Source organism: Kogia breviceps, chromosome 10 (genome assembly GCF_026419965.1).
Source record: "Kogia breviceps isolate mKogBre1 chromosome 10, mKogBre1 haplotype 1, whole genome shotgun sequence".
In the NCBI taxonomy this organism is placed as follows: domain Eukaryota; kingdom Metazoa; phylum Chordata; class Mammalia; order Artiodactyla; family Physeteridae; genus Kogia; species Kogia breviceps.
The window spans coordinates 67,759,716-67,782,104 of NC_081319.1; the positions used below are offsets into that span (position 1 = coordinate 67,759,716).

General features: G+C 52.6%; 4 protein-coding genes across 5 annotated transcripts; all 4 read right to left on the bottom strand.

Moving 5' to 3' along the window:
• Positions 1-93: 93 nt before the first annotated feature.
• On the bottom strand, positions 94-11,121 carry TAPBP (TAP binding protein). Its single transcript, XM_059076308.2, has 8 exons — positions 10,345-11,121; positions 10,042-10,212; positions 9,550-9,810; positions 3,016-3,414; positions 2,271-2,612; positions 2,091-2,180; positions 1,952-1,989; positions 94-1,199 (listed from the first exon to the last, which is right to left on the bottom strand). The coding sequence occupies exons 1-8, from the start codon at positions 10,379-10,381 to the stop codon at positions 1,188-1,190; spliced, it is 1,350 nt and encodes a 449-aa protein (XP_058932291.1). The 5' UTR covers positions 10,382-11,121; the 3' UTR covers positions 94-1,187.
• Positions 11,122-11,245: 124 nt separating this feature from the next.
• Positions 11,246-14,046, bottom strand: ZBTB22 (zinc finger and BTB domain containing 22). Its single transcript, XM_059075566.2, has 2 exons — positions 13,972-14,046; positions 11,246-13,317 (listed from the first exon to the last, which is right to left on the bottom strand). Exon 2 carries the CDS (start codon positions 13,245-13,247, stop codon positions 11,340-11,342), a length of 1,908 nt encoding a protein of 635 aa, XP_058931549.1. The 5' UTR covers positions 13,248-13,317; positions 13,972-14,046; the 3' UTR covers positions 11,246-11,339.
• Positions 14,047-14,707: 661 nt separating this feature from the next.
• DAXX (death domain associated protein) lies at positions 14,708-19,087 on the bottom strand. Of its 2 annotated transcripts, none has more exons than XM_059076645.2 (8): positions 18,999-19,087; positions 17,859-18,117; positions 16,873-17,704; positions 16,533-16,747; positions 16,157-16,373; positions 15,520-15,994; positions 15,138-15,360; positions 14,708-14,945 (listed from the first exon to the last, which is right to left on the bottom strand). In XM_059076645.2, exons 2-8 carry the CDS (start codon positions 18,063-18,065, stop codon positions 14,886-14,888), a joined length of 2,229 nt encoding a protein of 742 aa, XP_058932628.1. In that variant the 5' UTR covers positions 18,066-18,117; positions 18,999-19,087; the 3' UTR covers positions 14,708-14,885. The 2 variants fall into 2 exon arrangements, with proteins under 2 accessions (XP_058932628.1, XP_058932627.1); XM_059076644.2 differs by having other exon boundaries at positions 17,859-18,114; positions 18,999-19,080.
• A 2,514-nt stretch (positions 19,088-21,601) lies between these two features.
• SMIM40 (small integral membrane protein 40) lies at positions 21,602-21,844 on the bottom strand. Its single transcript, XM_059078022.2, has one exon. The coding sequence runs from the start codon at positions 21,842-21,844 to the stop codon at positions 21,602-21,604; it is 243 nt and encodes an 80-aa protein (XP_058934005.1).
• Positions 21,845-22,389: the final 545 nt, after the last annotated feature.

A 22,389-nucleotide genomic window follows, 5' to 3' on the forward strand; every position in this document is an offset into this window, starting at 1 on the left:
TTTGAGAGGCGGGGTAGTTGGAAGGTACCACACGTGATTGGAAGTGTTCTTGCGCTTGGAAAGGGGATCCCTGGGGAAAAACTGAGGCACCCGTTGGAAGCACTGAACAAGTTTATTCCCATACGATTAGCCCCGCTCCCCGCGTCGGTCTGGCCGACCGTCCTGACCTTCGGAGGTCCCTAAGCCGAGCCGCTGCTTCCTTCCTCCAATAGTTATTTGATCCAGCACCTGCTTTTGAATTCTTAGGACGCAAAAAGACTAACTTCTTATATTGAGCGCCCTCCAGCGGGCGCCAGGCCCTGTGCCGGCGCGGGGTATACACCAGGGGACGGACAGGCTCATCCTCGCCTTCGAGGAGCCGACAGTCCGGGCAGGGAGACAAGCATTTAACAACGACTCGCACAATCACTTAAATACAACCGTGGTGAACCGCACAAGAGGGACACGCGGCGATCTGAGGGAATGACAAGGCTGGTCTGAAGCCCAGGAAGGGCGAGGGTGGACCAGGCAGAGGGAACAGCGCTCTGAGACCCAGGGAGGGTGGGAGGCTATTGAAGAAAAGGATCAGCCGTAAGTGTGATGAGCATTGAGAAGAGGGCCGGAGAGAGCACGAGGCGGGCTTGAAGAGGTAAGCAGTGGCTGGAGCGCAGGGATACACAAGCCAGGACAAGAATGGATTTTGCTTCTAGAGCACCCATTTCTGTCCCAGAGGTCCCTGAGGCTATTTCAGGGGGTATGCGAAGTTTAGGCTGTTTTCATAACAATCCCAAACTGTTATTTGCCTTTTCATTCTCATTCTCTAAAAAACGTACAGTGTTTTCCTTAAGCTACATGACGTGTATTGACATCGTCCCCACAGCTAATGGAACGTGTGCTTGTGTCTGCCTGTGTATTAAATTGTTCTCAGTTTTAAGTTCCAGTACAATAAATATCTATAGTTTATAATCCACATAAGCAAAAGCTCTATAGGGTCCTTGATAATTTTTAAGAGGTCCTGAGAACAAAAATTTTGAGAACTGCTGCTCTAGAGCCCTAAGAAGGTGAATGTCTTGTGTCTTCAGAAAGCAGCTGCTCACTGGTGAGAGACTGGAGGGAGCAGGAACCAAGGGTATACAATTTGGGGGAGTCACTACAGTGGCTCAGACCAGAGATGATGGTGGCTTCCCCAGGATGGTGGTAAGTTGGCCTCACTGTGTTTTCTGGAAGAAAAGTAAAAAGGAGGTGAGGAATTCGGGGCAGGGTGAAGTGCTTATGGTCAATCCAGAGACAAATGAACATCATGGGCATAGAGGATGGCAGATGAAAGAGGCTAACATTTTCTATGTGTTTTAAGCCTGGCACTGTGCCAAGTGCTTTTGCTCCTGCATCTTCCAGAGGAGATGCCCTTTCTCTTTTAATCATTCCAAGAGCCCTCTGAGGCTCTGCTGGCCGGTAGGGTAGCCACCACCCACCTGTGTCTGTTGAGCATGTGAAATGTGGCTACTCCAAATTTCAGGTATGTTGCCAGTTTAAAATAAACTCCTGTTTTTGAGGACTTAGAATGGAAAAAACACTATAATTTCTTACACTGATTACATGTTGCCACGATAACATTTTGGATATATTAGATATCTCTTTACCTTTTTACTGCAGTCCCTAAATTATGTATTTAAATTTACATATGTGGTTTGCATTATATTTCTATTGGACAGCACTGCCTAAGCAGTTTTTGCCCCCTACACCCAAGGAAACTGAGGTGTAGCATGTTTGAGGTGGCAGGATTTTTTTTTTTTTCTTTTTCTTTTTTTTTTTTTTTTTTTTTTTTTTTGAGGTGGCAGGATTTAATGCATGTCTGTGTGAATTCCAAGTCTGGGTTCTGCCCACCAAGCCAGCAGCCTCCCTCCTGGGTGAGGAGTTGGGCAGAGGGGATAAAATGAGAAGGGAAAAATAAAGGAAGGTAGAGTGTTGTTACCTTTTCCATTGAATCCTTGGAAGTTGCCAGGTAGGCAGCTGTGGAGAGAAATTTAGAAGGGATGGGTATCAGGCTTCTGGGAGGAGGAAGAGAATGTCTGCCAGTCAAGGGTCCCAGTCTGGGTGGGGCTTACACTCACCGGCCCAGCCCAGCACGTTGATGAGCCCAAGGAGGAGAAAGGCAGACAGGAAGAGGCCTACACCATCCTCCAGAGAGGGCCCAGAGAGACCTGGCCGGCAGAAGGGGCAAGAATGAGTCTGAAATTCCCAGGCACCTCTCCCCACCCCGCTCCCCGTTTCTCCATATTCCAGGCTCTTACCAGCTACCTGCAGGGTGACCTTGGCGCTGCGCCCCATGGCGGGCAGGCTGGGGTGGTGGACACGACAGGCATAGCGTGCCCCATGCTGCCCAGTGGTGACCGGGGGTGGCTGCAGGTGTGCAGAGAGGCTCACAGAGCCATCTAAGTGATGGCTCAGGCCGGAGAGCCACCTCTGCCCCTCGGCCTTCTGAAAGCGACCCTCTGGGCCACCCCAGAGCTCCCACTCCACCTCTAGGCCCTCGGAGGGGTAGAACTGGGACACAAGGCAGAGCAGCTCCGGGGGTGCCTCCCTGGGGGCAACCCATATAAGAGGTGCTGGTGTCAGGGCCACCTTGGGGGGCTCTGGGGAGAGAGTAAGAAAGCAGCATGGGGGAATCAATCTACATTGTCCTCTCTCAGAGGCCCTCAGTGTGCCCTCTGGCTTCCCCAATACTGAGGGGTTTGGGTTTTTTCCTCCCAGGATGGGGAACCCACCATCTCCCCATTGGTGTTTCACAGGAATCTCCATGCCAAAGCCCCCATTCTCAGGGACCCCTACTCCCTCAGATTTGGGAACCTTCATCCCAAAGCTGCTCAGATTCCCAGGGACCCTCTACCCATTGCCCCTGTGATTCTCAGGGACCCCCAATCTATCTCCCTCTACTCACCCAGCACCCTTTTCTCCACCATCCTTCCCCCATCATGGTGTCCCCATAATCCCAGTGATCACCCTCTACCCACAGGGACCCCCTGTTCCCTCACTCACTGTGTACTGCAAGCTCCAGGGTGGTCTGCCCTTGCAGGTATGGCAGGTGTACAGTAGCCAGATAGGTGCCCTCCTGGAAGGGCTGCACTGCAGGCAGCCAGAAGGTCCCATTTCCGGTCCATGGCCCCAGGGGCTCATCATCATCCCAAGCAGCAAATGCCACCGCCCCCTCTCGGGCAACTGGCATTTGCCCACTCAGCCCAGGAGTTGCAGCCAGCATCAGGTGCCCCTTACCCAGGTGCTGGCGTCGCCATTCCAGCCCAAAGGGAGGGGGACCTGGGGCCAGAGAGGTAGCAGCCTTGGGGGTGGGGGGCGTGTAGGCAAAGCTCAAGTCCAGCAGGGCATCTTGTCCCATTCGGATGCGAGGGGTGGGGGTGTGAGTGAGGACAGTCAGCACAGCTGGGGAAGATGGGGAGAGGAAGGTGGGGAGGGGGAGAGGAAGAAAGAGAAAAAAATAGAGAAATGGAATTACCGGCGGAGGGACTCGACTCTAATTTACCCACCCCTCTGAGGACACCTCCCTTCTGACACTCACCATCTCCCAGCCCTCCCTGCAAATCCCCTTTGCCCTGGGACTGGGTGGGACCCAGTGAGACTCAGAGTGAGCAGAGAGGTCTCCCGGTGAATAGAGGCAGTGAGTGGGTACAGCCCTTGAAGGCTGCTCAGAACACACAGCCCATGCTGCACCAGCTCTGAGGTCAGCGGAATCTGAGTGTGCTCTGACACAACCTGAACCAGCCCACCAGCCTCCGTGCCCACCTTTGAAGAGCCAGGCCCTTCTTGGTTTGCTGGTGAAGAAGTGTTGACTCATAACTGTCAACTCTATGGTGCTATGCAGAGTATTTACTGACTCTGGAAGGTTCTGGGTCTAGACTAGACCTGAACACAGACATCTATGCTCTACTGAGGCAGTGTATGTTGGTTGAGTGCCTAGAGCCTGGCTGCCCTGGTTAATCCCCACTCTGCAGCTATTTATATGGCCTTGGAACAGTTACTTTACTCTTCAGTTTCCGAATCTCCTAAATAGGGATAATAATGATGATAGTACCTATCCCATGGGGTTGTAGTGAAGGTTAAATCACTTAACACCTGCTACTCAGATGTATGCAGTTCGTGATTCTGGATAACAAAGACACCTATACATGAAAGCTGCTTAGAACAGTGCGTGGAACACAGCATGACTACAAAAGTGTTTGCTGTGATTACAGCCAACCATCTGCCAGACAGACGTAACGTGCCCCAACTCAACAGCATCTCTAGAACATTTCCCCACTCGGCTCCAATGCCCATCTTCCCTGCCTTGACCAATGATCACCACCAGCCCCCAGGCACTAAAGGCAAGCATTTGGAGTCCCTAAGACTTCTTTTTCTAATTAATTCATTCAACTAATATTTATTGAGCACCTAGGATGTTCACGGTTGATGAGAGTGGTAACCAAGACAGGCAGCCCCTGCCCTCAAATTGTGTAGGAGACAGATTGCCAAATATAATGTGCTATGTGCTATCCCCACCAGGCCCTAATTCTGTCTCCCAAATAGATCTTACATGTTTCCTACTCAAGTTCTTATCTATATACATCTGGACAATTAGAACAGCCTCCTCTCAGGTCTCCCTATCCTCTATCAGTATCTCTCTCCCTTTCATTTCATCCTCCACACTAAAACCAAATAGCATGGCTACAAGTCTGATCTGGGCACTTGCCTGTTTTTTGGTGTGGTTTTTTTTTTGCTGTACGAGCCTCTCACTGTGGCCTCTCCCGTTGCGGAGCACAGGCTCCGGACGCGCAGGCTCAGCGGCCATGGCTCACGGGCCCAGCCGCTCCATGGCACGTGGGATCTTCCTTGACCGGGGCAGGAGCCCGTGGTCCCCTGCATTGGCGGGTGGACTCTCAACGACCGCGCCACCAGGAAAGCCCCACTTGCCTGTTTAAAAATCTGAGCTACCTAGAAAGCCAGCAACTAAAGGCACACGCTGGAGCTAGATGGCCCGGGTTCAATTCCTAGCCCTGCTTCTTACAAGTTGTGTGGTCCTGGGCAAATTACCTAACTGCTCTGTGTCTCATATTTCTTCATCTGTGACATGGGAATAACATCAGTACCTAGTTCTTACGGTTGTTGAGAGGAATAAATAAGATTATGCCTATAAAGTGCTTAGAACAGGAGCTGGCATATAGAAAATGCTTAGCTGTTATTATTTTCATTACTGTGATCATCATCATCATGGACTTGCTGGGTATCTTGGGAAAAGGACTTAACCTCTATTTTCCCCATTAGTCCAGTGATCTAATCCTTGCCTACCTTTTGTAGGAATCAAGTAAAATAACAGGCTTTTGGAAAAATGGCACACACACACACACACACACAACAAAAAAAAAAAAAAAAAAAAAAAAAAACTTCTATGGTTCACTATCATTTATAAACTCCAGTTTTCAGGGTGCTTGGTAATCCAGCCCCCAACCCATCTTTCCAGACTTCTCTTGCACCCTAAGAACCAGCCACATAAAATCTCTTTCTTGTAACCACTAGAAATTCTAGTCACTGGGCTTTTCTTTGCCTTGGTTCCTTCAGTTTCCAATGTACCTCCCCCATTTTCTCCAACATCTAACTACCTCATGTCCTTCAGATCTGTTCCACTGCCAGAAATGTCTGGGTCTTCCAGGTAGAAGTAATTTTTTCTCTTGTGGTTATTTTTATGTAATTTTTTTTTTTTTTTTTTTTTTTGGCCATGCCACGGGGCTTACGGGATCTTAGCTCCCCAACCAGGGATTGAACCCCAGGCCCTCGACAGTGAAAGCGCAGAGTCTTAACCACTAGACTGCCAGGGAATTCCCTATTTTTGTGTAATTTTTAATCCTAGCTTCTAAGGCCTACAAGGTTAAACTTCTCTGAACTTCATGGGATTGTTTTTGTTCAATAGAGTTTAAAAAAGTAAGCAATTTCATTTAGTTTATTAAAATCCAAAAATACAGTTTTGAATTGTAAGAATCAATCCGTAGGATTAATAAACAAAACCGAAAGGTTTTACAGTTCAACCTTAAGCTAACAGTGCTCTTTAATATGGGTTTATGAAGCAATTTTAGACCTGCATCCCACAACCTGGACTCTGTAAAAATACAAATGTAAACACAACAGGGCCAGACCTGTTGGTAAGGAAATTTCTACCTGTTTTGCAGCTTGTATTATATAGGCTTATGCAATTCTGTTAAAAAGTGAATGGTAAAAACTATCATAAAGTATTACTGAAAAAATTTAAACCCAAATCTAATCAAGCCTCTATCTCTAACTACCAATTTATAGGAAATATGGAGGGAAAAGGAACAAGGGAAATGACAGGATGAGGAAACAATTGGCCAAATATAGAATGTGGGAACTTCTACAGAACAAATGACAAATCAACAGCATTTAAAGGGGTGGGGCAATTACAAATAAAAGACACTTAAGAGACAAAACTGGGACCCCCCTGGTGGTGCAGTGGTTAAGAATCCGCCTGTCAATTCAGGGGACAAGGGTTCGATCCCTGGTCCAGGAAGATCCCACATGCCACAGAGCAAATAAGCCTGTGCACCACAACTACTGAACCTGTACTCTAGAGCCCACGAGCCACAACTACTGATCCCACATGCCACAACTACTGAAGCCCACACGCCTAGAGCCCGTGCTCCACAAGAGAAGCCACTTCAACGAGAAGCCTGCGCACCGCAATGAAGAGTAGCCCCCGCTGGCCGCAACTAGAGAAAGCCCGCATGCAGCAACGAAGACCCAAGGCAGCCAAAAATAAATAAATAATTTTTTTTAAAAAAGAGAGACAAAACTGTTATAGACTGAATGTCTGTGGTTCTCCCTCCCCAACACCCCCAATTCAAACGTTGAAGCCTTAACCCACAATGTGATTGTATTTGGAGATAGGGACTAAGAGGAGGTGATAAAAGTTAATGAGGTCATAAAGGTAGGCCCTAACCTGATAGAGCTGGTGCCCTTATAAGAAGAGGAAGAAACACCACAGCTCTCTCTCTCCCCTCCATGTGGGGACACAGCCAGAAGGCAGCCATCTGTAACCACAAGGGGAGAGATCTCACCAGACAACAGCCCTGCTAGCCCCTTGATCTTGGACTTGATCTTTGACTTCTAGCCTCCAGAACTGTGAGAAAATAAATTCCTGTTGTTTAAGCCCCCTGGTTTATGATATTTTGTTATGGCAGCCCAAGCAGCTGCAACAGCCAAATAGAATATATAGACCTCTTTTTGATCCTGATTCAAGCAAATAGACTGTAAAATAACATCATTGAGACAATCGGGAAAAATTTAATATGAGCCAGGAATTAAATGATACTAAGGAATTATTGTTTGTTTTGTTAAGTATGATAATGCTATTGTGTGTGTGGGGGTTGTTAAAGTCCTTATATGATAGAGATGCTTACTGGAGTACTTATGAGTAAAATAATACAATGGGATATACTTAAAAATACTTCCAAAAAAGAATAGAAGTTTGGGGGAGGATAGGTAAAACAATCTGGTAAAATGTAATAACTATACAAGTAGATAAGGGGTACATGGGGGGTTCATTTCACTGTTCTCTACTTTAGTGTGTCATTGAAACTTTCTATAAAAGAATGATGAGAATTAAATACTATACACACAAGAATATTTCTGAACAAACATTTTTGAGTATTTGACTACTAATTTGGTAAGAAATAAAGTATAAATGAATACTAGCAAAATTACTGATGATCTGTGACCCTGGAAAGAGTTCTTTTTTTTTTTGCGGTACGCGGGCCTCTCACTGTTGTGGCCTCTCTGGTTGCGGAGCACAGGCTCCGGACGTGCAGGCTCAGCAGCCATGGCTCACGGGCCTAGGCGCTCCGCGGCATGTGGGATCTTCCCGGACCGGGGCACGAACCCGTGTCCCCTGCATCGGCAGGCGGATTCTCAACCACTGCACCACCAGGGAAGCCCCATTTTTAATTTTACATTGAAACAATAACTTTCATATGCTTAAATCCCTAATCAAGTAGGAATGCTTGAAAAGGAGGACTGAGCACAGCAACTAGTTTTCACCCCTGATGGTGGGTGAGATGCAATAATTTTCTCTCCTGGGGACATGCCCATGGCTCCCTATCTGCACTCTTTTACAGTCCAAGTCACTTTCTACTCTACAATTACCCATGACAAATCTGATGGGAACCTTCCTGAGAGTAGACTCTACATCCGATCACCTTTGTGACCCTTAAAAGTACCCAAGGCCACCCCAGAGGTTCTGATTTAATTCATCTGGAGTAAAACTCGGATTTCAGTATAACCTCCAAAACGATTCTTATTTGCAGCCTGGACTGAGAACTACTGGGCCCTAATTTATTCTTGGTGATAATAAATATTTATTTAATCAGTGAATGGATTAACGAAGTGTCTCCCTTGATTGTTACAACAATGGGAAGGCAGATGGGAAAGAACCATCCACATTTTACAGTTGGAGAAGCAGATTCAGAGAGAAAAGGACATTCTCACCCCACCTTGTGAAGCCAACAGCCTGGGAAATATTCCTGCCCACTAGAGAGAGCTACTGTCCCCACAAGGAGCAGTTTGCCTCTGCCCCTGCCCACGGCGAGGTCTGGGGACTAAGAATGGAGGTGTAGGCAGATGTGAGGGTTTCAGGGTGGGTGCTGAGCCCTGTGGGTGATTCTCTCTCAGTGATGAGGGTGCCAGGGAGAAGGTACTGGGGAAGGGAGGGTATAGGGCTCGGCTGGTTCCCCAGCTGGTCAGGCTGTATTGTTTCCATAAAATCGCACAAGACTGAAGGAAGCCGAGGACTCTGTTAATATCCTACCCACACTCCCCGAGAAGAGCTCCGAGAAATCCCAAATCCCAGTCAGATCTTCCCCATTCTTGCTTTATCGGCCCACTCCCTCCCTGCGCCCCAGCCCAGCAAGGTACCCGACCCCTGGGCCTCAAACCGCGTCACACAATGCAGTAAGTGGTCCTTGCAGGGGGAACCATTACATCTCCTGCCGCTTCCCTTCCACGCACTCAAGCCCACCATTCGGTGACCACAGAGTCAGGGCATCATCACGCGCCATAGGGAAGGGGCTGTCAGGGGAGGTCGACGCGCTTGAGCTCAAGAGCCTGTGCTTTGCTGGTTGCCCCAGTGCCCGATGTGGGCGCGGGTGGGGCGCCAAGGCTGTTTTTTTAAACTGGGTGAACCGCAAATGTGGGGGAGCCTAGCAAGATCTAGGAGGAAAGGTGCAAAAGTTCCTACTTCTGAGACCCTCCCAACTCCGTCGCCTAGCGAGTTTCTTAAGGTCGGGTGTCAGGAACCCCCGCCTGGCTCCAAAGCCCCGCCCCAAACCGCACTTTTGTTTAAACTAGGCTGGGACTAGAAGAAGCGGTAGAGACATCTTAACTTTAGCTGAACTGCCTCGATTTATAAATAAACTGAGACCCGACTAGGGAAATGACTCGCTGAAGTCCACATAATGAGTTAACGGCTGATCTGGACCCTTAGAATCTACCCGTTTATCTCTACTTCGCCTCGGTAGCTACCTGTTGCTATGGTGATGACAGCAGGCTCCGGCTGAGGCTCGGACTGTGGTCGAAGGAGGCTGGAGAGGCTGAGGACCGGGCTGGACATGCTGACCATGAGCCAAGTCCCATCCAGGGCCCGCGGGCAGCTCTGCTCCGGGGTCAAGCCGCTGACCCAGTTCGCCGAGGCAGGGAGCGGGACATAGTGGGTCATTTCGCAGCGTGGCGCGGGGGCGTCCCGCGGGTATCGCCTGAAGGCAGCCAGGAGGGTGCCCGCAGGGTCTGTGAGCGGAGAGAGAAGTTGCTGCCGTAGAATCTCCGCCAGGAAAGGGGCGGGGAGGGCAGCGTCCAGGGAATTTTAAAGGTACAGACTACCCGGTAGAGAGAGATTTAAAAGTGATCCACTTTCATTTTACAGAGGGGGAAACTGAGGCTCGAGGTCACTGTGAGACGTAAAGAGCAGGGGGTTTCGGTGGAGGCAACAGAGTTGGGAGCGAGTCCGGCATGACTCACCATGCACTTTGAGGTAGCGCTCTGGGTCGAGGTCCGGCCGGGGAGGTGGGCTCTCCGGACCCTGGCGCAGCAGCAGTGCAGCGGGTTTCTTGGACAACTGGCCCCCGCCCGCATCCTCCACGAACCAGCACTCTATCACTGCGGGTCCCGCCAAGACGGCGGTCGCCGAGCCTGGGGGGGAGGGGCGCGAGTGAGGGGACGGCCCCAACGTCAGGTGACCCGACCTCCCCCACCCCACCCCCAGACGTGGTGCCAGTCACCTCCCACCGCTTCCCTGGGCTAAGAGGCGCGGGGTTCGCTCACCCAGAGCCACAGCGAGGACCAGGAACAGGGGCTTCATGGCTCCGCGATCTTCTTCTGAGCTCCGAAGCCGCCTCTTCCGCCTTTCACTTTCACTTTCCTCCAAAGGCCGGCAGGAGGGGCGGAGGAAATCTCCACCCCGGTTAGGGGAAGGCTCGGGGGAGGCAGGTGCTTCCTCCGCGGGCTGGGCAGGGATCCCCGGAACATCCTCTCCAGTTCTGATCTGGGGAACTCAGCCCCACCCAGCCCTCCTGAACCACCCAGCACCACAGAGTCCGGGAGCCTTCCCACACCAGAGCACCCCCTCCTGTCCACCCCAACCCCGCATCCACTTCCCTGAGAACCCTTACTCCACCTTCCCCGACCTGGGCCAGGTCCCCAGCAAACACATAGGGGTTGTCGGGAAGCCAAATGAAATGAACAATAAATATTTTAATCACCGTTTAAAAAAAATAAGATTTAAAATAAAACCCTTGTACTCCTACGACTTACTCCTTGTCTCCACTCCCCGACTCCCCAATGAGAATGGAGTTGGGGGACCCCCAAGATGGAGGAGGAGGGATTAGGGTAGAAATAAGGGGCACATCCTTTTGGGGGACAGGGTATGCTCTAGGACAAGGGTGGGGCTCAAAGGCCTGGTCCCCACAACTACGCAAACACAGACTTCAGGTACAGACTACAACCACCTGACCCTCGACCCAGCGACTCAAGGATGCTCAGCAAGCCCCTCTCCCTCCCCGCCACCACTTGCGCCCCACTCAGGAGCTGGGGCTTCAGTGTACCCATCTGACGGGAAGGGCTGAGTTCCGGTGATACTTTAGGGAGGAGTAGAAAGGGGTGGCCCGTGGTGCGAGGCGGTTCCCTCTCCAGAATATATACAAGTCCATAGAGATAGGAAGACAGTAAGTGTGTTGGGAGATCACCTAGGGGCCACAGCGCCCCTGGCTAGTGATCCCTAATCCCTCTTCCTGGAAAGCTACCCCCAGTAGCTTGCCTTTTCAGTTTGCTCCTCCGCCCCCACTGAAGCCCATCTCCACCTTGTGGACGCTGGGCGGGGACCAGACCCGTCGACTGGACGGGGGAGTGGCCCCACTCGCCTCGTCGCCGCTGCCCCCGCCGCCGGGGGACTCTCTCTTGGGCTGCAAGGCTGGCCCAGCGGTCCCCCCGGGTCCGGCCCCGCCCCCACCGCCTAGGCGGTGCCGGCGCTCACAATGTCCCCGGTGGCGCATAAAACTGTCTCGCCACATGAACTTCTTGGCGCAGACGCCGCACTCGTAGGGCTTGAGGCCTGTGTGTGTCTTCATGTGCTCTGTCAGGTGATGCTTCATCTTGAACTTTTTGTTGCACACGGGGCAATCAAAGGGCCGCAGGTTGAGGTGCATGTTTACATGGCGATCTCGCATGCTCTTGTGGGAGAAGGCCTTTCCGCAGTGGCACAGAAAGATCTTATTTCCATCCCCACTGCCTGTCCCTCCAGGAGTCCCGCCGGTGCCACCCGGCATGCCCAGGCCCCCTGCCGATGTGCTCCCCAGGGTCACTGCCCCATGTTCAGCTTGGTTCCCTGGTGGCTGGCCTGGAGCCTGTGAGGAGGAGGAGGAGGAGGATGAAGAGGATGGGAAGACTAGGATCTGGTTGCCCTGCATGTCCAGTGGAAGCAGGGGCCTCGAAGGATGGGAGGGAGCATAGGAGGAAGGGGTTGGTCCCCCTGAATCATCAAGCCCTGCCCCAGGACCCCCACCTTCATAGGGGCCAAAGTCATTGGAGGACTCACAGAAATTGACCTGCTCCTCTCCCTTGTCTGGAGGCTCAGACAGGGTCCGGACGTCACTTATGCTAAGGGTAGCCTCAGGTCCTCCCCCTGCTGGCACCCCGGAGCCACCCCCCAGCTCTTCATCTTCATCATCCTCACAGGTCAACACCAAGTCTTCCTCCTCCTCCTCCTCTTCCAGGTCTGGGTCTTGGGGAACCAGGGGCGCTGGTGCTGGGCAGTTTCCACCCCGTTTCACATATACCCAGTGCTTCTGAGGCACAATGCTGGGGGGTGCATAGGTGGGCCGGCGGAGCCCAGCCCCAGGGACCACTGCACCCCTCCCATCCCCACCGTCATCACACAGCTCATCTGCCTCCAGCAGCAGCTTCCCAGAGGTAGCCCCCCCACTGCCAACCACAGGGGCGGGGAATACAGGGCCACCTCCTCGACGCTCCCCACTGCCCACTGCAGAAGCTGCAAAAGCCTCCTGGGAGGAAGATGAGAAATCAGTGGACTCCCGAGGGCTGAAATAGTTGCTGCTGCTGGGGGACTGATTCTCACTGGCCCGGCTGGAGGCATGGAAGCGTACGGAGCCCACAGTGGCAGGGGCCACGGTGCCCCCACTCCCTGAGGGGACCCCAGCACCAGGGACAGTGACGGATGTGGCTGCAGCAGTGGTGATGGTGGTGGTGGTGGCTGAGGCCCGGCCCTCTCGGAGGAGTTCAGTGCACTTATCCACGATGTGCCACATTTGGAGCACAGACCCCACTGTGAGAAAGTTGACAATGTCAGCAGCAGCCATGCTGAGGCGGCCAGTATAAGCTGAAGCCAAGACAGTCTCGAAGGCGCCTGGGTCCATGACGCTGGGCAGCGAGATGGAGGTCATGCCCTTGAGTAGGACCTGGTCGTGGAAGTAAGGGGAAGAGGCAGCCAGGACAGCACGATGAGCCCTGAACTCCCGTCCCTGCACTCGGATGGACACATCACAGAGCTGGCCCTGCAGCCGCTGCTGATTGAGAGACTCCAAGAGGGCACTGGTCACCTCGGGGAAGGACACGTGTACCACTGCTGCTGCAGGCAGGGGCAGTGGTGGTGGGGCCAGCGATAGAGGCAAGGGGAGTGCTGCCCCGCCGGGAGACAGAGGAGATGGCTCCATGGTGTGGAGGGAAGGGGTACCCCCCCCAGCCACAGGAACAAGGGAAGGAGGAGGGCGGCCGGGGGGGTCTCTGGAAAGAAAGAGAGAAGAATGATAACATCCCATAATGACACAGCCCTTTACAGTTTAAAAACATGTTCACACATTATCTGAGTAACTCCCCACAGCCACACTATAAGTAGGTATTCCTTTCAACCCCATTTGACAGATGAGGAAACTGAGGCTCAGAAAGATTAAGAGATTATCCAAGGTTACACCATTAAGTGGCAGCACCCACAAATGCAGGTGTCCTAACTCCAAATCCAGGGATCTTTCCTTGGACGTTACAGAAATAAGGTGCTCTTGGGGAGTGGGATGCCTCCCCTCAGAAATTCCCATTTGCCTGAGAGCCTGACTTTCCAAAATTTACCTTTCTGGGGTTTTGTACCCTTTTCTTGGGAGGGGGGCAGGTTGGCTCTGGTGTTGAAAACCACCCCTCTCTCCACTTCCCTTTAGGCCGTGCCCCCCGGCTCTCTCGCTGGCCACGCCCCTTGCACCCCAGTTATCCATAACCCCGCCCATTTCGGACCCGCCCATCTCAAGACCCGCCCATAGCTCTGGCGCTCCGCCCCTTACCTACCCCCGCCCACATCGGACCCCGCCCCCTTCTGCTCCGCCCCAAGCGCTACTTCGACCTCCTCTCCCACCCGGAAGGCGCCCCCCAACCCCGCGCGTCCCCGCTTACCGGGCCGCGCGCCCCCGGGCCCCCCCCGCCCCTCACTCGGCGGCCAGAGCCGCAGCCTGGGCCCCTCCCGCCGCCATCTTGCGCCGACTCCCTCCGCCCTCCGCCTCCGCTCCGCCTCCCTCTCCTCAGGCTTTAAAGGCACAGGCGGGAACCCCGCCCGACCCGCTGGGCAATACTCGGCCGACTCAGCCACTTCTCCTTTAAAGAACAGCTTCTTCCTTCCACCTTAAGGGTACCAGATCTCTTCCGCCGCTGAGGACGCTGGACTCGGTTCGGCCGAAGCTCTCATTCCCCTTTAATTCGGTAAGCCTGCCTCTTCCCATTGGCGATGGGTCTAGGCCGTCGCTGCCTGGGCTCCGCCCCTGAGCTGTGGCCATTAGCGGGTTTGCGGGATCTAATCGCCCGGGTCTCCCAGCTTCTGACAGTCCCCCTGAAACCCCGCCCACTACCTCCGGGCCTGGATTGGCTAAATAACCTTGAGTCGGCCCGTGATTGGCCTTTTTACTGCTACCGCTCGAAGTGGGAAAGTAAAGCGCTTTCAGGAGGCTGAAGTACATTTTTTCAGCTCCTGGCAGAGGGCAAGAAGGCCTGAGGGCGAGAAAAACTCCGCGAGAGGAGTGCTGGCAGCTGGAAAGGACAGATCCAGGGATATGCCGGGGGCACGGCTAACCCTGAGCCAGAGAACAGCTCGTGCCAATCACCAGCTGGTGAGAGCGGGACAAGGAAAAGACAGGGATACAATAAGAAAAGAACTTTATTAACGTTTCTGTGTAAAACTTAAGCTTTTTTTTTTTTTTTAAAGAAACCACCAAAAGGCGATTAGCTCAGTCCATCCCTTCCTCAGTCGTCTGCTTCCCACCGTCCTCCAAATACTATCCCAAAACATTTTGGAGGCAGGGAGGAGGGGGAGGCAGTTAATCAGAGTCTGAGAGCACGATGATCTCCTCTGGATCGCACTGTGTGGCCACACTCATCTGCAGGGGAGTGAGAGACAGAGAGTCAGAGAGGCCTGGAACACAGCGGACGAGAAGCCAAGGGAAGGACTTATCAGAGATCAAAAACTGGGGTGGGAAAAGAGACAGGAGGTGATGAGTGCAGCAGACAGAGAACCCCAAACTGAACAATGAAAGAGAATGAAGTCAGGAAACACAGCCTCCCACTCTTACCTTAAAAGTACCAAGCCTGGAGGGCTGTGATTGTGGGGTGTGGGACAACCGGGCTGGAAATGGGCTACAGAGGGAGCTGGTCACCAGGACGTGGCTAGGAGAATCCACCCTTGTGGAGGAATCGGCAACTGGAGCCGTGGAAGCCAAGGGGGAAGGTGGGCTGGGCAGGGTATGTGTCTTCTTCTCATTCTTCTCATGCACTGCCCTTTGCCTTTCCACATAGCTAGAGACAGAAACATATGTGGGTGGAAGGGTATGTGGAGACTGAGGCTGGAGGGGGAGCATCCAGTTTCTCCCGCAGACTCCATTCCACAGTATTCCTCTCAGAAAGCCCCTGTAGTCCCTCCTTGGCTTCCCTCTTTCTCCTCCTTATTGCTGTTACCTCTTTCCTAATGGCCCGGCTTCTGTTTGCTTCTCCTTCCGGGATTTCTTGTGGGGAGGACTGGAATCTCCCCAGGTGTGAGGAGAGACGCCTCCGTTGAAGGAAGTGGAGGTGACCATGGCTGCTCCATTCTCCAAGACAGTGGTGAAGGAGTCTTCTGATTGCTTCCTGGAAGAGGAAACGTCCCTCTCCTCAGGGGAAGGAGTAGTATCCAGGGGCAAGGCTTCAATCTCTAGCTCAAAGAGCTGAGACATAGGGCTCTCTTCCTCCAGGGGCAACTCCTCGAGGTGCTCTCCACTGCTTTCAGCAACTATGCTGGAGAGGGCTGGGGGCTCTTCTGCCAGTGAAGATGGTGACACTGTGAGTCCTTTGTTTTGCTGCTCCCCCGATGACCCGCTGATCCCTTTGTGAGGTTCCAGGTTCTTTTCAGTGGAGATCTGTAGTGGGGACATGGGGCTCTTATCTCCATCCTTCCCTGGAAAAGAAGAAAAGAGGGGAGGGGTAGCAAAAGAACTGGGGGAAAGAAAACTTCTGTGAGGACATTAGGAGTAAGAGGAAGAAGGGAAGGATCTCAAACCGAGGGCTCATGCCCAACAGAGTAGAGGGAACCGACGAGAAGACTGTTTCCTTGACATACCTGCTTCCTCCTCCTCCTCCTCCTCGTCATCGTCCCCCTGACCTTCCTGCATCTGTTCCAGATCCTCCTCTTCTTCAGAATCTGTGGCCTCCTCGTCTTCCTCCTCCTCATCTTCCTCTTCCTCCTCTTCATCCTCCTCCTCATCACTTTCCTCATCATCATCAGTCTCAGCCTTGGAGGTGGTAGGGCACTCCTGGGATGCCATCCCACTAGGGCCCTGCAGGGGACAAAGGAGTTTCTCTAAGGAATCCTTTGCCCCAGAGGGGCTGCTTCTTGCGTTCCTTCTGCACACGCCATGATCAGTCACCACGTACTCCCTCCTGGCCAGTGCAGTGGAAGGACAAGGTCTCTCTGAAGAGTGTATTCTCTTCCATACCTCACCAGAATCCAAGGAGGCTTTGGAGTGGTCTGCAGAGTGGGAAGAGGTGGCGTGGGGGAGCCGCGCTCTTCTCTTCTGTCTCTCGCCCTCCTCGCTTTTGTCTTGCATCATTGCGTACTTGGAGATGACCTCATCCAGCCGGCTCATAGCCAAGTTCCGGTTATCCCGCAGGCGCCGAGCCAGGTCAGGATCTGACAGTGCAGGATCAATGCCTATGTGGGAAGATATAAAGTCAGTGTATTCACCCAGAACCCTAGAAGAAGGGACTAGAGAGACGCCCTCTCCACCACACACCTGACGAATGAGGGTTACCAAGGAGCATCTCACTAATGCCTACCTGGCCTATAGTCATCTGTGAGGTGACAGCCAAAGTTGTAGATGAGATCAAGGTGGCGACGCTCCTGTAACCTGATGCCCACATCTCGGAAGGCATCCTGAGCCATGAGCTGGAGCTGCTGTCGGGGGAGGCCAAGGCTGTGCCGAGCAGCTGCCTTCTCTACAGCCCGCAGTACGTCTCCATAGTCAGGGAAGGTATCAGGCCCTGGCTTGTTGATGAGCCGCTCAATGCGCCTGTTGACCTCTGGGTAGCGGGTACCACGGTAGGGGATGCGCTGCTCTATGACACGGCCTGTCAGTGAAGAGCAGTCTTTCAGCTCACACAGCCGCCCAAAGAGGCGGATCAGCTTACGCTTCAACCTCGCCTCCTGCAGGTAAGTGGAGTCTGGGTCATCCAATTCTGAGAGATCCAACTCCTTTTCCTGCAGCCGCCGGATCTCTGCTACGTAGAGTGCCAGCAGCTGCTCCAAGCGCTGGATCTGCCGCCGGGAACCATGGGTCCTTGGGGCCTCAGAGGCAGTGGTCTCAGCACTTGTGGGGTCCGAGGAGGGGTCTGCGGGAGGGTTATTCCCAGAGGGCTCACTAGAGGTGGTGACAGCAGGGGCCAGGTTCAGCTTCTTCTTGGCTGAGTGGGCCTTGAGAACAGTGCAGAGCTCATTAATGTAGACATAGAGCTTAGCTGGCCGGCTCTGGGCCCGAGAGAGGACCCGAGAGAGGATGTTGCAGAACTCCGCCGAGGCCAAAAACAGAGAGTGGGCCCGCTGCTGCCGGTTATAGAGGAACGGGACCACCTCAGGGTGGTCCGCCGTCTGCGTCTTACACAGTTCAAGGAACTGGAAGGTTCAGGAGAAAAAGGGAGGGGGAAAGAGACAAGGGATGGGATTGAGAGAAAGAAGGCAAGGTGGGGTTAGTGGGGAAGAAAGGGCAGGAGAGCCAGTCAGCCATCCCCCTCCCTGGGGTACAAGAATCTTCTCCCCTAAAGCTCACCTCTTCAAACAGCTTCTCATTCTCCAACTTGTAGCATTTCTTGCCGCCCGAACTACTGCTTCCTCCAGCCCCATGGGGCTGGGAGGAGCCAGGGGCTTCTGCCCTGGGTGAGGCCGGATTGGGGGGTGGGTGGGAGGGCCCTGGCAGAGCAGCTGCTTCATCTTCGTCATCATCATCCAGCACGATGATGCTGTTAGCGGTGGCCATGGGGGATCAAATCCCCCGGAGGGAGGAAGTGTTGGGGATTTCGTAATTCCTGCTGGAAGGGGATGGGGCCTCAGACAGAGCCCCTCCAGCATAGCCCCATCCCTTCATCTCACACATTTTCCAGTCTTGCGTTTCAAAACACCAAGCCATGCCCAACAGTGTCCTCACTGCCAATCTTCAGCAACCATTAGTACCATATGTTTTGCGGGCCCTTTACTATGGGAGCCCCAAACCATCTGAAAACCTTAAGTCCCACCCCCAGCTCCACCCCTCACGTCGATATCCGGTCTTTCAGTTACATTTCCCCACTATTTCTCATAGTTGGCAAGTTGATTCTTCCTCTCAACCCCTGGACGACCTCTCACATTGCACTCCAAATTTCCTTGACATCCCCTCGAACAGATTCCACACCCCCGCTGGCACCACCTCAGGTGTTTTCCCCTTTCGCTCTCACACACATCAAATCCACACCCTCACTCCATCCTGAAGGATTACCCCAACTCCGAGACTCTCTGAGGCGAAGGAGGTTCCCTCCCAACAATCCATTTCCCTTTTTCCTACTTAGATTATCTCCATATTCCACTCTCTGATGGCCCTCCTCAAACCGAGGCGTTAGGTTGGAGATATTTCACCTCAAGTCCCCTCCCTCTCACCCCACCCTAATTTTCCCTATTCTTTTTCTGGAACCTGTAACCAATAGTGAGCCCCACACTGGGCTCTCCTGATTCCAGCCCTCAGTCCGGTCCTTCCCCTAGATGAGCTTCCCGCCAAGTCCCCCTCCCCCAGTTCAGCACCCAGCCGCCCCACTCCCCTTCGGGGATAGGAAGGAAGGTACCACAGCTTGCCCCTCAGACTCAGCGCCCGGAACGGCCCGGTACCTCTCCCTCGACATTCCCGCCCCCTCCTTCGCTCCCCACACCGTCCGGCCCCCACCTCAGAAACGGTCTCTCGAGAAGACCCTCGCTGCTGATCTCAGAACCTCGCATGGTTCCCTCCGTCTTCCTTCCCCCTCCCACCGCAAGGCCCTACTCCGACCGGAAGCCAAGGAGTTTCCGCCTACAGGCACCTGGGTGCGGCCATACTGTCGTACGGAATCCAGCCCCCCCCCCCCCGACCCCCGTGGCCGGAAGTGATGGTGGACTCGCCCCGCGAGGGCTTCCAATGCTGCCCACATAGTCTGCGGCTCCCTTCCCCCTGACCTGCAGGGGGCGGAATTGTCCCCTCCGGGCGTCCCAAATACCTGGAGGCCGCCATTTTGCCGTACGGCGCTGGCTACGCCCGGATTGGGGCGCGCCGCCTGTGGAGCTCTTTTCACCCGGTGCTTCTGCGACTCTGCCAATCAGAACTTCCCGCATCCTGGCCCAACCGCCGGCGAGTCGCGTGCCGGGAGGACTGAGCCACCTTTCCAAGTAGGGGAGGGGGAAACGGAACAGGGCAGCTGAGGAATTGGCCCTCCAAGGCTGCACCCGGATGCACGGAAGGGCGGGAATCTCTTAAGAGGGAAATAAAACCTTTTCCATCCACTGGGCTATTGACAAGCCTTCTGGCGCTGCTTTTCTACCTGCCAGGTACCAGTTTCCACGGCTTAATCGACTGCGCCTGTCATTCCTTTCTATGGGCTGCACGCTCCCTTGCCGCTGTCCAGAATCTACTTCTACATCCAGTTGCCTACATCTCCCAATCGTGAAGTTATAACACATACATACAAATGAGCACAACACGCTGTACAAATGTGTTATTATTACTGCTATTGTTGTTGGTTTGCTTTTCAAGCTCCACCACAGAACTAATGACCAACCAAGTAGGTGGGACCTGGGTGGTTCGCCTTCCTTTTCTGGAGGGGATTCCCGAGGCGCAGGCGCTGAATGACCAGGAGGCTGTGCTTTGTCCAGGGGCTCCAGGGCCTGAGGACGGGCGATGTGGGGAGGGGGTTCTGAGAAGAATCTGTGCAAATTGCCGCTGTGAGGGCTGTGAGACGAAATGAGGCTCGTAAAATACCTCGAGTCTCTCTCGTCCTCTTCCTCTGAGAGAGCTGATGAAAGAAGGAAGAGAGAAGAAACCGACTTTGACGCCCGCCTCGCCCGCTCCCCCGCCCCGCCCCCCCCCACCTAACCCAGCTTTAGGGAAGCTGGAGGGACTCGTGGAGGCAGAGCTGGGTCCAAAGGTGAGCTTCTGGGGAAACCGGAAATGTTAACACGGTTCCAACTGCTGAGTTTCCCACCTCCTGCATCCTTGCGAATTCCACAGATGGTGAGCATCTTGCCACTTTCTGGGACCACAGACCCTTACATCCCCAAGCCCTCAGAATCCCAGAACCTCAAACTCTCCCTTCCATTAAAGAATCCCATACCACTTCTCTCCAGTCGTCTAAGCCTATAGTCTTCAAATTGGGGGACATGAAGACTTGCCCAAGGGTACTCGGATTTGGGAGATATAAAGGACTTAATTTCCAGATTCTCAATATTCCCAAAATTTGTTTTCATCAGTAAATTCCTGCAGTAGAGCTTCTCCTTCTTCCTTTTCTCTTTTACAATAGACTTTCTCCCTCTTTAAAAAAAAAAAAGATACTGTAGTTCTCAATCATGAAATCTCCTGGGGATAATATTACCTTGTTTTTTGTTTGTTTTTTGGTTTTGTTTGTGTTTGTTTTTGTTTTGACCACTGGACTGCCAGGGAATTCCCTTACCTTGTCTTAAATAAAGAGACATGTAACCTATTTCTTTCAAGGCACCATAAGCACCACCTCATCTATCTCATTTAAAATGTACTTTTAGGTAGTTCCCTGTCAGTCCAGTGGTTAGGACTCTCTGCTGCCAAGCAGCGTGCCGGGGTTTGATCCCTGGTCAGGGAACTAAGATTCTGCAAGCTGAAACATATAAAAAAATGTACCTTTAATATTAACAACCATGAAGATGTGTACAATCTTTATGCTATTTAATCAGTTCTGCCCACATAATAATTGTAATGATAACCCAGAAGAAATTTTTCTAAAAAACTAGAGTCTTATGGTCACAAGAAAGAAAAATATTTTTCATCTCAATTAATATATATGTTTATGTAGGAAAGAGTGATAGATTGGTCAATAAAAGACTTTCAAGTATAAAAGCATAAAATTGTCTGTGGAGAAGTAGAATGGTAATAGGAGTTCTAGGAGAAAAGAGAATGATGGAAGAAGAAAAAGGATTCCCAATTATATTTTTAAACGAGTGGTGGTGAATATCAAGTCACTCTGATATTTCAACTTCCCTGGACACACAAAAGATTGATTTAATTGTTTTATTTTAAAATGTGAATTTTTTTGTGTGCCAGGAATTACATCCTTGAAACAATGTTAATGTATGATGAAAAGGTTGAGGTGCTTACTTAAAAATACTTGAGGAGTACAAACTTTTTCAAAATTAATTCCCGGAGTATAGGTGCAGAAATTTTAAGATAGCTGCTCTCAGCTCTCCAAGTGTCCCTCCAAAGCCCCCATTTCCCCCTTTCTCCCCTCTCACCTCTGTGGCAGGGAAAGAGAACGTTTATAGGAAAGGCAGTCACAGTTCCAGCTCCTCCTCCATCTGCGGTGTTCTCAGGAGCCAGTCCCCAAACTTTGCCCATGGTAACAGCCACAGCAGCTTATAAACAGCCTCCAGCGTCAGTAGTGTCAGGATGAGGACCAGGAAGATGAAGAAGGCCTTGTCCATGGCCTGCCGCAGGGGACCCCTGGGAGGAGAGGGCCTCCGGGCAAAGGCCAGGAACACATCCTCCTCGTCCACATCACCCTCCTCCTCAGCCATCCTAACCCACGGTGTGACAGCTGGCTGGAGCACGGAGGCTGGGGTGGAAGCCCTTACTCAGCCTTGCCAGGATTAAGGGGCGTGGTGTCCGCAAGTCCTACACCTGCCAAGCTTGACCCTAATTCCCCCAACCAAGAGAAAGAAAGGAGAGGAGGGCCTCTGAGCCTTTGGAACAGTCAATGCAATGTGAATGGTCTGGATTAAACAATTCCTAAAGTCTGTCCAGCTTTACCGTTTTATAATTATGTGTTTCGGAAGCTAAAGGCCCAACAGAGACACGCCAGCTGGAGCTGCCCAAGTCATTCTGGGCCTCTAAGCTTAAGGCTCAAGGTCTTGGACCCCTACAGACAGAGTGAGCAAGTGGACCTAGTATAGTACTGTGAGCCGCTGTCAGTCAAGAACCTAAGGCCCTTTTCAGCTTTACATTGGGAGGTCGGGGGTGGGAGGGTGGGACACGCCTAACCTAGGTGGAGGTGGTGGGGGCGAGCAGCGGCGGCTACAATCCGCGCAGACGCGTAGTTCTTCCCCAGGTCTGCGGGGGCCCC

Excerpts from the sequence above, each read along its gene's own strand:
- TAPBP (XM_059076308.2), bottom strand. The coding sequence starts at position 10,381 with ATGAAGCCCCTGTTCCTGGTCCTCGCTGTGGCTCTGG. Across the intron at positions 10,213-10,344 it reads GGTCCTCGCTGTGGCTCTGG|GCTCGGCGACCGCCGTCTTG; the intron begins GTGAGCGAACCC and ends CCTCCCCCCCAG. Across the intron at positions 9,811-10,041 it reads GCGCTACCTCAAAGTGCATG|ACCCTGCGGGCACCCTCCTG; the intron begins GTGAGTCATGCC and ends CTCCGCTCACAG.
- ZBTB22 (XM_059075566.2), bottom strand. The coding sequence starts at position 13,247 with ATGGAGCCATCTCCTCTGTCTCCCGGCGGGGCAGCACTCCCCTTGCCT.
- DAXX (XM_059076645.2), bottom strand. The coding sequence starts at position 18,065 with ATGGCCACCGCTAACAGCATCATCGTGCTGGATGATGATGACGAAGAT. Across the intron at positions 17,705-17,858 it reads ATGAGAAGCTGTTTGAAGAG|TTCCTTGAACTGTGTAAGAC; the intron begins GTGAGCTTTAGG and ends TGAACCTTCCAG. Across the intron at positions 14,946-15,137 it reads CCAGGCTTGGTACTTTTAAG|ATGAGTGTGGCCACACAGTG; the intron begins GTAAGAGTGGGA and ends ACTCCCCTGCAG.
- SMIM40 (XM_059078022.2), bottom strand. The coding sequence starts at position 21,844 with ATGGCTGAGGAGGAGGGTGATGTGGACGAGGAGGATGTGTTCCTGGCC.